Source organism: Vidua macroura, chromosome 7 (assembly GCF_024509145.1).
Source record: "Vidua macroura isolate BioBank_ID:100142 chromosome 7, ASM2450914v1, whole genome shotgun sequence".
NCBI lineage: Eukaryota > Metazoa > Chordata > Aves > Passeriformes > Viduidae > Vidua > Vidua macroura.
Genome location: NC_071577.1, coordinates 22136793 through 22149604, shown reverse-complemented (window position 1 = coordinate 22149604; position 12812 = coordinate 22136793). Strand labels below are relative to the sequence as shown.

Sequence of the window (12812 nt, the reverse complement as noted above, 5' to 3'; positions counted from 1 at the left end):
AATATCCAGAGGCACAAAATGAAACATACACTGTAAAAATTAAAGGACCAAAAAACCCCTCATGTGCCTCTTCAGAAATAATGAGATTCTGTATCAAGTGTCCATGTCTGCTTAGTTTTGCAACTGAATTTTCTTCCTTTGATAAATTTTAATGGCTAACAATAGCAACGGTATTTAATATAAAAAAGAATGGCCTTTCCATGATTGATTTGGGGCCAGTAATATGCTAACCACAATTTTTAAAATATACTCACCAACTGATAAAGATTTTCCCAATAGTCCTGTGTCATCAGTCGAAACAGTGACAAGAAAGCCCAACTGAATGTGTCAAAGCTAGTATATCCATAGTTGGGGTTTTTACCAGCTTTCACACAGATAAACTCTTCTGGGCATTTACTAGAAGAGGGAAAAAACAAAGAAAAAGAGGCAAAACAATCCATACATAAGTTTCATATAGAACGTTTTAAAATTATTGTTTCTTGAGCTCCTTATGAAGCTTCATCTGTGGAGGGTGCTGCTATTTATGGCACAACCAACTCAAGGATTAGTGGGGAAGTTAAAAGTCTATTCTTTAAAGAATAATCCAGAGCGAGCAAACAAGTAATGTCAATATTTTCTTCTATCACCTTTCACAATTTTAAACAAAATAAAGTTTATTATCAATAGTTTGATATTACCTCTTCAGATATCTCTTCAGTGAAAATAATATATGTAGTTAACACAGAGATTTCAATAGGTGAATACTTCCATGCAGGAAAAAGACAGCCAGCACACATATTTTATGCTGAACTTTGTCTGTGAGGTTGGCATACCAGATTTCTTGGCTTCTTCATATCTGTGAGCCTAATTAACAAATTCTACCAATTTGTCAAGAGCAAAAAACCAGCATAGGGATACTTCTATCTCATGAAATTTTTCATATTGGTTTTGAGAGTAGGTGATGCAATCTTGATATCAAATGTAAGCACACTGTTTCAATTAGGACAGAAGAGGCTCTTGTTCCCAAAACCTCAACAGAAAAACACTATGAAGATTTCTTTTCATGTGAGTCTGCCTGTTTGATGTGCATTTATACACGTTACATTATTATCTCAGAGTTACATATATAAGTTAAACGTTTACAAAAATAGTTTGTGTGTTTTAAAGCTATTACAACCAAACCCAAGGGATGGACTGATAATTCATAAGCATATAGAATTATATGATTTGGTTATTATATGATTACTATTTTAGGGTTGAGAAATGACAGGAAACCCATGGAAAACAATGTTCTTAAGTCATTGATAACACAAGGTCTACCTGCTAAGTGGAATTTTCTAGTTACATATGAGCTTTTAAGACAAATTTCCAGCAAAGTATTTTGTCATTTAACATTTTTACTCATTCAAGTGTCTAACTACTAGGAACCAAGACCATATTTTTATTAACTCTGACATTAGGTAACTACATTATCTTTTTAAAGTTTAGATTGATATTTTTTACATGTTTAGACAGATAGTATGTAATTTTCAGTGTACCTTACCCTGCATCTGAGCTATTGCCACAGAGCAGAAAATCCTTTGCTCCTTCTGGGCGATAGAAATGACCTAAAGAAAAAAAAAAAAAAAAGAAGTAGCATGTTTACAATTGAAAGGAGTTTTTTTGGTTTCTTTTGTGAGGATGAATCTATGTTCAAGTCATCAGGTTTTGAATGTTCATAATCTCCCATTAATGTTTTCTCAACAATGGGTTCAAAAACTGGCAGAATCATAGAATTGCTTGGGTTGGAAGTGACCACAAAGATTTGTTTCCAAAACACTTGCCATGGGCAGAAATGCCACTTAACAGATTGGGGCCCCATGCAACCTGGCCTTGAACACTCCCAGGGATGGGGCATCCACAGCTTCTCTGGGCAACAAAATAAAAACAAATTACAAAAATAAAATCCTAGAACACTGATTAGAACATAAATTGCATATTCTTTTCTTGAGTCACTGTCCACTGAATACCCTTCCAATACAGATAAGAGATATAAAATACAAAACTTAAAACTCCTCTTATTCAGTAAGTAAACTGTTATCAGACAAAGCCTGCCTCCTTTAAAAAGTAACATTTATAATGGCTTTCTGGCAGTTTTGCAGTCAGAGTAACATTAACTAGCACATCCTGGGAAAATATGATGCAGCATTTAAAAAGAAGACAGGTGCTCCAATTACAATGTTCTAACAGCTGCTGTACTATAAACAACTTTACAGAATTTTTATTTTAATTATAAGGTGGTAGCCTTCAGAAAAAGAGAAATATATGTTATTAATGAATAACAATTGTGCTGTCCTTAAAATAAAATTAAAAAAAAAAGAAAAAGAATACAGTTAGAAAGATGATAATGAATTAGGGAGGAAGTTTACAGAAGGTAGACCCCATTCAGTGGAACCTAGGCAAACTGGAAAAACAGGCTGACAGGAGACACATAAAATTCAGCAAAGACAAACGCAGCTGTGTATCTGGGAGGGAAGAGACCCTTGCAGTGATACAGGCTGGGAAGTGACTGGCTGACAACAGTGCTGCAGAAAATGCACTGGGAATTTTGCTGGACAGAGAGCCAAGAGAGGCTGAGTCAGCAGGGTGCTCTGACACCCAAGAAGGGCAACAGCCTCCAGGGCTGCAGGAACAGGAGGGGAAGTGACTGCCCCCCTCAGCTCTGCACTCATCAGACCATACCCAGAGTACTGTGTGCAGGTTTGGCAGCTCAGTGCAAGCAGACAGGAATAAAATGGAGCACAGGGTCACCAAGGTCACAAGGGGGCTGGAGTATCCACCATGTGCTGAGAGGAACCTGCGCGCGTTCAGCCCGGCAAAGGGAGGGCTCTGGGGGGAGTTGGTAGAAAGCATCCAGTAACTCCAAGGAAGTTATCAAGGGGACAGAGACAGGTTCTTCTCAATTGTGCATGGCAGAAGAATGATAGACAACAGGGATAATTACAAACAAGAGAGGTTCTGACTAGATACAAGGAGATACTGCTCACCATGAGGATACCCAGGCACTGAGATCTGGAAAAGAGACAGAAATCTGGGAAAACATTCAACTAAATCAACCTAGTATAGCTGTCATTCACTCAACCTAGTGCTGTCATTCTCAGCTGCTTTCAAGCTGACAAAGGTTTTGGCTTTCATAGGGTAAAAAACTTACTGTATTTAAATAATCAGGAACAGCCCATAATATACGAATATAGGACGATGAATAATATTTGAACATAGAAGGATTCTAAACTGAACATTTAAATATAGTGATGAATATAGTTTTGAATCTACCATTCAAAACCAGTACTTATAATGCAGCTGACACTGCATTATACAAATGATTAAGAATAGATATGAGAGAAAGCAGGAATACAAAAACAACCAGACCAAACAGCCTTGCCTGCATCAGCACTCTGTGATGCCCAGCAAAGACAAAACATGTAGCACAGAAAGCAACTGATATTCCAGAAAATTTTATTTCTTTTAGATTGCCACCTAGTGCAAACTGGAAACAGAGAATCTATTTACAGGTAATGTATAACCTGTATCTGAAGTGAGAATTCACAAATGTTCTGTAGCATCTTCAAACTATCAGCCAAAATTGCCCAAAAAGCACTATCACCACTCCATTTTCACTCCATCCCTTCTTAGGAAAACTAGCTAAAACAACAGATTTCACAAAAAACATAAACACAGTCACAGAATTTAAACAATTCATAACTATAGAAAGATAACCCAAAAATGCAGAAAACAGCAGACAACTTTAATGCCCAATGTTAAAAATGGGAGAAAATCTGGTTCATCAAAACTCAGCCTGTAACAACAGTATTTTCCTTTACTTTTTGTGAGAGTCACTGGGGAGGAAAGCTAGCATCCATTATCCTACATATTTCTTTTTACTTAAATACACAACTTTTATAATTAATCACTAAGCAATGCCCTGTAAATCCACTTCTAGTACAAACCCACACAGGGGGGAAACAGATTTTTCGTAATTAGAGAAGTTATTATACTACACCTCACACTTCATTGCGTATTATAATGTTATTGATGCGATCACTTAAAAGGACAGAAATACAAAACATAAGCATCTACATGTTTCTGAACCAGCCTGGATGTTATCCCTTCAGTCTACAGACATTAAGCCTGCTGGCAAATATCTGGATAAAAACATCTTTTTCAGTCCCAAGCAACAAATCCTAAAGCTGAATACCATCTCTTTCCTACCAGAATCTCAACCTGCCTGGGGAGTTGTGTATCAGTGAAAGCAACTGGTTTGTTACCTCTACCAAATTAAAAAAAACACCTCTTAACTAGGCCCTCATATTTATCTAGCCTTTCTCTGTCTTTTTTATACCCTAAACATACAAAAAGAGCATAAAAGAATTGGTTTTGTGAGGCCTTGAGAAGACTAGGGAGGGAGCAGGCGTGGAAGAAGGCATGGGCAAAGATCTCAGTCCACCTACAAGTAAAACATGAAAGACTGTAATGAAGATGGAGCCTGACTCATCTCAGGAGTGTACTCCGGAATGATAAGAGGCAACTTATCAATAAAAGTTTGAGCATGGGAAATTCTGAAATGATATTCAAGAAAGTTTCTGTGAGACTGGTCAAATGCTGGCACATGCTGCCCAGAAGAAGCTGTGACATCTCAATCCTTAGAGACACTAAAAACTTGACTGGAACAAGGGATTGAGCAGTCTGCTCGAACTGGACCTGCAGCTGAGAGGCAGCTGGTCTGGACTGTGGAGATTCCTGTCCAACCTGCATGATTCCATGATTCTAAAACTAACATAAGCCTCTACATACATTTCTAAGGGCAGTTAATGGAAAGAGCAACCACGTCAGCATGAGTTTGGGATGTAATATACACAAATTCCTATTCTTTGCCATCCAATTAATTTTTTTTTTCATCTTTAGTCTGCAGTATAAAACATTTATCTTGTGGTGGTATGTTGGTTTATATACAAAAAAAAAAAAAAAAATCAGCAAGTTACCACAGTATTTCTTACTTTCTTCATTAATGTATGCTGCCCAGTCAAATTCTGTACCATTAAAGTATGGGACTACATGCTTTTCATAAGCTGTTGAATTTTCTGTTGGCCAGAACAGGCATTTATTCTTCAAGTTGCCCATAAACAGCTGCAGCCCTATCAGTGCAAATACACTCAAGCAAAATACAGTCAGGATCATCACATCCGAGAGCTTCTTCACAGACTGAATCAGGGCTCCTACAATAGTCTTCAGGCCTGCAAACAGAGGCAGATTTGTATTACAATATTAAATATCTAACTAAGCTAAAATGCAATCTAAATGTCTCCAACACACTACTAAATACCATGCACAGCTTCAAAACAACAGTCTTAAAGCATTTTCCAAAGGAAAAGCTACCAATAAGTTTCATCATTCCTGAAAAATATTTTGAAATTATGAATGGGAATGAATGGCACACATTCCAAAGCACCTGCTCTACAAATCAAGACCTTTGAATTCATGCTCTCTATATATGTACACTACATCTAAAGAAAATAGTTTATTTTATTTTCTTTTTGATGCCTCTTGCTCCAAACCTTTGCCAATATTCTATTACAATACACAACATTTGGTTCTATAACAGCAAACAAAAAGAGACCGCAATTTTATTTCAGTAGTAATTTTAATGCCTACATTCTAATGCATCATCTTCTGTTGGAGGTGGGGTTTGGTGAAGATGGGCATCATAAGCTAATAACTACATCATGCAGTCCCCATGCTATTCATTATTATCTTATTCCTCTGTCAGAAATTCAGCTTTTACGAAACTCTAAAATTTTCAATCCCAAATGTCTTTCATAAATACGTATATGTAACATTAACATTCAAAAGACTCAATTTTGATCCTTAATATGGGAGAGAAAATTTGACATCATTACATGGAGGAATATACAGGCTATGCAAATGAGTTCTTCATGCAATTGACTATTAAACTCTGAGGCTAACTGTTTTACAGAATTAGAAAAGGAAATGAAATTGAAATTAAGATGAAAACTGGGCTGTTTCTGTTAAAAACATGAGTTCAGCTTCTGTGCAGTTTCAATCAGCCTCAGTGTTTAACCTCGCTCTCACCTGGAATGACTGATATTGTTTTCAAAGCTCGGAGAACTCTGAATGTTCTCAACGCTGAGACATTGCCCAGGTCCACAAACTCTGTCACATATCTGTAGTGAGTGATTCCACACACAAACACAATGACAGCACACACAAAATTAAACAGAGGTGACGTAGAGTGTATACTATTTTACACAGTTACTTCTTACCTGGAATTACAGAAATAGTTTTCAAAGCTCTCAATACTCTGAAAGTTCGAAGAGCTGAAACATTGCCTAGGTTTACAAATTCTGTTATATACCTGTAGGATTAAATCACAGTTATTCAGAATTAAGGCAGAGTTTATACTACTTACCTGGACCTGAAATCCAGAAATCCTGGGGGTTTTGTTTTGGTTTTTTTTTTTTTGTTTTGAAGGAATAAGTTAAAATCAAAGACTTGCATTCATATTTTCCTGTTTCAATTAAGTTTTCCCTAAGAAATTCACCCTTAACTGCAAATTTAAAATGAAACCTAAAAGACCTGCTTTTGTTATTAAAATCCTTTTTTAAATTGATTGTCAGTGGTATCTTCTGTACTGTGGAATATTCCACCAATTCTGCTATGTGCTACGTTAGTGCAAAATATTCTAGAGGAAAAACCTGAAGCACAATTCAGCTACAATTACATTCATATGAACAAATATAAGCCAAACAAATTATTACAGGTTAAAAAATTTGTTATTTTACTTAAAAAATATTATATACTTACGCAAAGGAAATGACAACAAAATCAAGCCAGTTCCAGGGGTCACGAAGGCACGTAAAATCATTCATACAGAAGCCTCTTGCAAAGACTTTTACTAGAAATTCAAAAGTATAAATTCCAGTGAAAGTGTACCTATGAAAAATCATTCAAGCAAAAGTTAAAGATTGTTGTGCTGTTCAGTGACACATCATGAGCATACAGGAAAATAAGTCAAACCCAGTAATTAGTACATGCACTGAACAGCAGTTATAAACTCACATAAAGTATGACTGTTTTTCCACCATTCTTTTGTGAGACAATAGGATTATACTTTTTAATTTTGTTAAAAAAATATTTTTGCAGTTTCTAGCACATAAGATTTTTTAATTTCAGCAATAATAATGATAATCATAAGTAACATGAAAAAAAAAAAATTTTCAAATAACATTTGAGCATGTTTGCCACATGAGAAATAAAGTCCATGGGTAAGTAAAATCTATTTACTGAAGGTACTTGACAGTTGACCAGGCAGACCTAAGAATGATAAATGCTAATCCTCAGCAGATGTACTTTCTTTAAAGAGTGGGTGTGTCCCATAACTAGATTTTGCTGCACAAAATGAAGATGTTTCAGAGGGGTTAGAGAAAGCATCTTCCACACTGAAAACCAGTAGTTTTGGGTGGAATGACCAATTTCTTTTTTTTTTTCTTTTTTTTTTTAATTATAAAGAACAGGAAGGAGAATTCATGAAAACATTGCTTGTATGAACATTCTGAGGAAATGTATTTATCAGCATTTTGTTCAGAGACAAAGTTTAAGAATGTCACAGTTTCTTTCCTTCGCAGAGCTTGCAGGACTGTGCTGCTTTGGGTTGCAGCCACGATCAAACTCCAAGAAGGGAAAAGGAGAATACTGGTATTACAGAAGTAAGTAAAACTGCATGGTCTAGCTCTTAATTTTCTTTTCATTATTAAAGCATTTTAACAATTATTAGCCCATTTAAGTATACTTACTCTACATTCTTCGCCCATTCTGGAAGATTCCCCCATGTCATTAACACACAATTTGCCAAAATAGTGAGCATAATGACCTTGTTGAACAATGTTGACCATAGTTAAGGAACATACCCCTTTTAAAAGCCAAATTTGCACAACACAAAATACAAGGAATTGACCAGGACATAGAATACTGACAACATACACAATACAAGTCAGTTTACTATCACTAGCAATGTCATAAATAATGCAAAGATATTTCACAAGAATGATGGTTATACACCTATCACAGAATCATTTAGGTTTGAAAAGACTGCTGAGGTCACCAAATCCAACTTCTAACTCTTCACTTGTCAACTAGACCATGGCACTACATGCCACATACAGCCATTTCCTGAACACCTCCTGGATATTGACGCTACTACTTCCCTGGGAAGTCCATTCCAATGCTTGACAAACTTTTTTGTGAAGAAATTCCTCCTGATGTCCAACCTGAACTTCCCCTGGTGCAGCTTGAGGCCATTTCCTCTTGTCCTGTCACTGGTTACCTGGGAGAAGAGCCTGCCCCCCACCTGGTTACATCCTCCTTCCCTCAGCTGCTCCTCACAGGACTCACTCTCCACACCCTTCACCAGCTTCACTGCCCTTCTCTGGACCTGCTCCAGCACCTCGATGTCCTTTCTGAACTGAGGTGCCCAGAACTGGACACAGCACTCGAGGTGTGGCCTCACCAGTGCCGAGTACAGGGGGACAGCCATTGTCCTGGCCCTTTTGGCCACGCTATTCCTGATACAGGCCAGGATTGCCCCTGGTTTTCTTGGCCACCTGGGCACACACTGATGTGTGCTGTGGCTGCTGCATGTGTTCAGCTGCTGTGTACCAGCACCCCCAAGCCCTTTTCCACAGGCCACTTTCCAGCCACTGCCCCCAGCCTGTAGCACTGCATGGGGCTGTTGTGGCCAGTTTGTAGGACCCAGCAGTTGGTCGTGTTGAACCTCATGCTCTTGGTCTGGCCCATCAATCCAGCCTGTCCAGATCCCTCCACAGGGCATTCCTACCCTCCAGCAGATCGACAGTCCCACACAACTTGGTGATATCCACAAACTCACCAAGGGCACGCTCACTCCCCTCATCCAGATCATCCATAAAGCTTTTAGACAGGGTTGGGTTCAATACTGCCCCTTAGGGAACTCTGACTTTTCTTCTGAATTTCATCAGCAGGTGAAATGACTAATCTTAGCTCAGATTGATTTTGAAAGAATTAAAGGCAAGAACACATTCAAACACTAAATCAAAACTCCTAGTGTTAATATTAATAATATTAATCAGTAACAATTTTTAACAAACCACTTGAAAAGGATATGAATGAACCAAAATCTTAATAGCTAGTCTTCTAGTGATATTGAAAGGAGATAAAAGGTACAAGGCAGGTGTGGCACTGAACCTGTGGATTGTCTTCGCTTTATCCAGTACTATAAATGTCTAAAAATAGACAAAAAGGGCATCAGGGTAGTGGGGTTAGGAAATTAAGGATACATTTTAGCAGCTTTAGCATAATACACATTACACACATGTCAGTAGCCAAATTTATTTTCAGTAGAATTGCAGAAGGAAATAACAGATTCTAAATTTTCATATGAGCAACAAAAATGCTACACCATGCATTCTTTGTGGTCTTAAAATCTGCATTTCAGATTTTCTAGGATTAAGTTATTACATTAAAACTATAATTTAAATGTCACTTTTTACATTTAAATTTAATGCAGCTCTTTTACTTGCATTTCAGAACAACACAAAACAAAGCACATAAGTAACCAATTTTTGGGACCTCACAAGGAACTATTTAACCATTTCAGCATGTTAAAACTGCTTTTGGGGTGAGACATCCTTGACTTTTAAAATCCTTGGCTTTACTGCTTTTATTGCTTGTGCAGCTGTCACTATTAACCATCAACGTAACCATTTTTGATTTTAAATAGGAGACACGATGAAAATATCATCTAATGAAATCTTAATTCAATCTACATTTAATGACTATTCTCCCAGAATTTAATATCTGGAAATAAGCAGGCTACAACACTGAATATTTCTGTTTTCTAATGATATTTTACTACAAAATAAATAGGTCATTTGTCAGTAGTGTTTGTGAAGTCAACAGAACAAAAACTGAAATAACTAAAAAATCTGCATCTGATTATTAGTATTCAACATTTTATACTAGGAAAAAACACTACTTTAATTAGGTTGCTTATTACAGATATAATACAGCTCTTTGGTTAAATTCTTATCTTGCAAGATACTATTTTGTTGATTATTCAGTACTTAATTTCAAAAACTCATTCTATGGTTTTAAGTCAAAAAGCATTTTATTGATTACACAATAAAATAACAACTTGCTACTTATTTTGTACTGCCTTTTTAATGTAAACTCAGTTTTGTTTTCTTTCTTGACATCATTTCACTTCACATGCATATATAAAAATAACTTTCCTTCATGTGTACTTGCCAAAGTAAACACCTTGCTCTTTTCTTCCTTTTTGATCAGTATTTCTGTGAATGAAACTGAATCAGTATATATCAATTTAGATTTTGTCTTCAGGTCTATATTGGGCCTATAACATAGACCCAATATTGAAACACAAATATTGGTTTAGTCTTTACGCTTTTTTTTTTTTTAATTTTGTAAACCAAACATTTTTATGATATTTTCAGGAATGTTTGACAGTGATTGTTCTGTCATATGACTGAGTGAGCATTTTGTCTAAAGACATCTGTAATGAACTAGATCTCGGGTATCATGTTTCTTACAAAAACCCAGAGAGCAGCCAGAGAGATGGAAAGTTTTCAAATGGTTCAGTATTAAATCAGACCTAAAGAGATTACAGGACATTTAATACAAAATCCATTAACTAAAATACCATAACATGAGACATTAAAAGAAAATTGCCTTTTTTCCCTTTTTTTTTTTAAAGGCAACTTTAGCAAGAGTTACAGTTGTAACTGCAACTTTATAATGAAATCAAAATAACTAACATGATAGCACCTACTGCATGATACTTTCAACCAGTGCTTCTAACCAACTCCCCAGCAGAGCATTTATCAGGTTACAGTAAAACAGGAGTGCTCTAATTACATTCTTAATACAAACCACTTACTTTTTTATTGATGTAATATGGGTCCAGGTCCTCCAGGGGTTCAGACACCATTCCTGGAGGAATATCACCATAAATAAATGGCAGTGTCTTTCCTGCCTCTAAGTCATTATTTGGCTCTGGGTGGTTTGCTTCATGACCAGCATCATCTGTAGGCTCATCTTGGTCAGAATGAAATTTTTCATCAGCAATACGTTTTTCAATAGCTGCAAGAGATTCTTCAGTGAAATAGAAGAAGCTGTCAGGTCCTGGTGGTACCAGCATTGCCCGTGCCATCTTTTCATTCTGCAAATTTTAAAAGCTTTTAGGCTCTTGTGTAAGAAGATCCTAGGAGGACATGTAGGAAAAAGAAAGAAGAAACAGAAGGTCACACCACCAACAAAATCCCCAAATATCAGCTTTTGACATAGTCAGAATCTGCCTCTTTCTCTTTATAAAGCCCTGTAGGAAGAAATATTTCAATTAACAGCCAGACACTTAATAGAAAATTAGCTACTCATGGCAAAGAGATAGAAGTTAGGAAGTAAAGAAAAAACTAATGAAAGAAAAAAGAGACAAAATTTTCTTACAGTTTGTCAACTCAGGTTAATACCTCACAACAAAAAAAGAACAAACATTCTAACTTTCCCTAGCCTAATACTAAGTTACTTTATTGTGCAAAAGTAAAAAGTGTTTCAGCACAGCTAAGTATTGCAGTCAATGATCACAACCTCTGCCATAAAGATCTATACATTTTTGGCACACCACCTTAAAAAACCTTGCATTGATATTACAAAGCAGAAAGAAAAAACATGCTATTTTTATTACTCTCAATTTCTTATGGCAACATTGCTCCATCTGGTGGCTTATACTACCACTGCCAAACTAATGTTTATGTGATACTATTAGGTACTACACAAACACATGGTATATATAAAGCCATATTCACAGGCAGAAAGCAACTGGCCTGAAGTTTAGTCTTTCCCTTTTAGGCTTTCTGATTCATATCTACCTGATTTCCAATTGTAACTTTGATGGCGCTCTCTCTGCAATTACATGAGTTATGATGGATGAAGTGTTTTAGATTTATACAAAAAGCACAGCACAAGTCTTTGGCACATACCACAACAGAGACAAAAAGAGGGGGGGGCTCTTTACACTGACTACTAAAGAGATGAGAAATTTCCTAATAAATAATTATAGAAATCAGACATTTTTCATGTCACCTGCTAAGCACTTTAAGAAAACACAGACAGTTTTTTTTTTGTCTGGAAAAGAAAGCCTGAGAATGTCAAGTCTTTCCTTATTTATATAAAAATGCCTAATCTCATCTGTTTCATCTTAAAGCGATTCACCATTTTCAAATGCAAGATTTGATTGCTGTTTAGCCTTTTGGGGCAAATCGTTCTAAAGTCCTAAGCATCAGTGAGCCTGAAGATCTGACCAATCCTACTTGGACTGACAACCAGCTGTGTCTCAAAAGGTACTTTTCCTTCAGAAGTTGAATGACACACATGGCTCTAAATAACCAAAAAACCTTCACCATCAAAAATGGAGTGAGATCTGTCTTCCAAGGAAGAACACCAGGATCACTTTCCTTCAACTTCATTTTTACTTAAGAGCTAAGGTAACACAAATATTACATGGTACCTTTAGGTCATTTATTTAGCTTACAATTCTGGGTTTGGGATTTTTTTTTTTATAAAATAGAGGGGTAGATATTATCTGCTTCTTCATTTGTAAGCTGCAAATTCAGAAAAATAATTTCCTTAGTGCAAACAGTTGAGTCTATATATATATTTTTTTTTTAAGTCAAGGAAAGTTCTTGTAGGGGCTTTCTCCTACACCAAGGTGGTAGCAGTATTAAATAGTA

General features: G+C 36.3%; 1 protein-coding gene across 1 annotated transcript in view; it reads right to left on the bottom strand.

The window, feature by feature from the left end:
- LOC128809778 (sodium channel protein type 2 subunit alpha-like) overlaps positions 1-11236 on the bottom strand; it is a 45435-nt gene extending 34199 nt beyond the window's left edge. The window contains exons 1-8 of the mRNA XM_053982045.1: positions 10964-11236; positions 9172-9290; positions 7827-7916; positions 6838-6966; positions 6297-6388; positions 5013-5249; positions 1523-1586; positions 255-396 (exon numbers count right to left, since the gene is read on the bottom strand). Coding sequence (XP_053838020.1) covers positions 255-396; positions 1523-1586; positions 5013-5249; positions 6297-6388; positions 6838-6966; positions 7827-7916; positions 9172-9290; positions 10964-11236 — 1146 coding nt within the window. The remainder of the gene's footprint in view (positions 1-254; positions 397-1522; positions 1587-5012; positions 5250-6296; positions 6389-6837; positions 6967-7826; positions 7917-9171; positions 9291-10963) is intronic.
- Positions 11237-12812: the final 1576 nt, after the last annotated feature.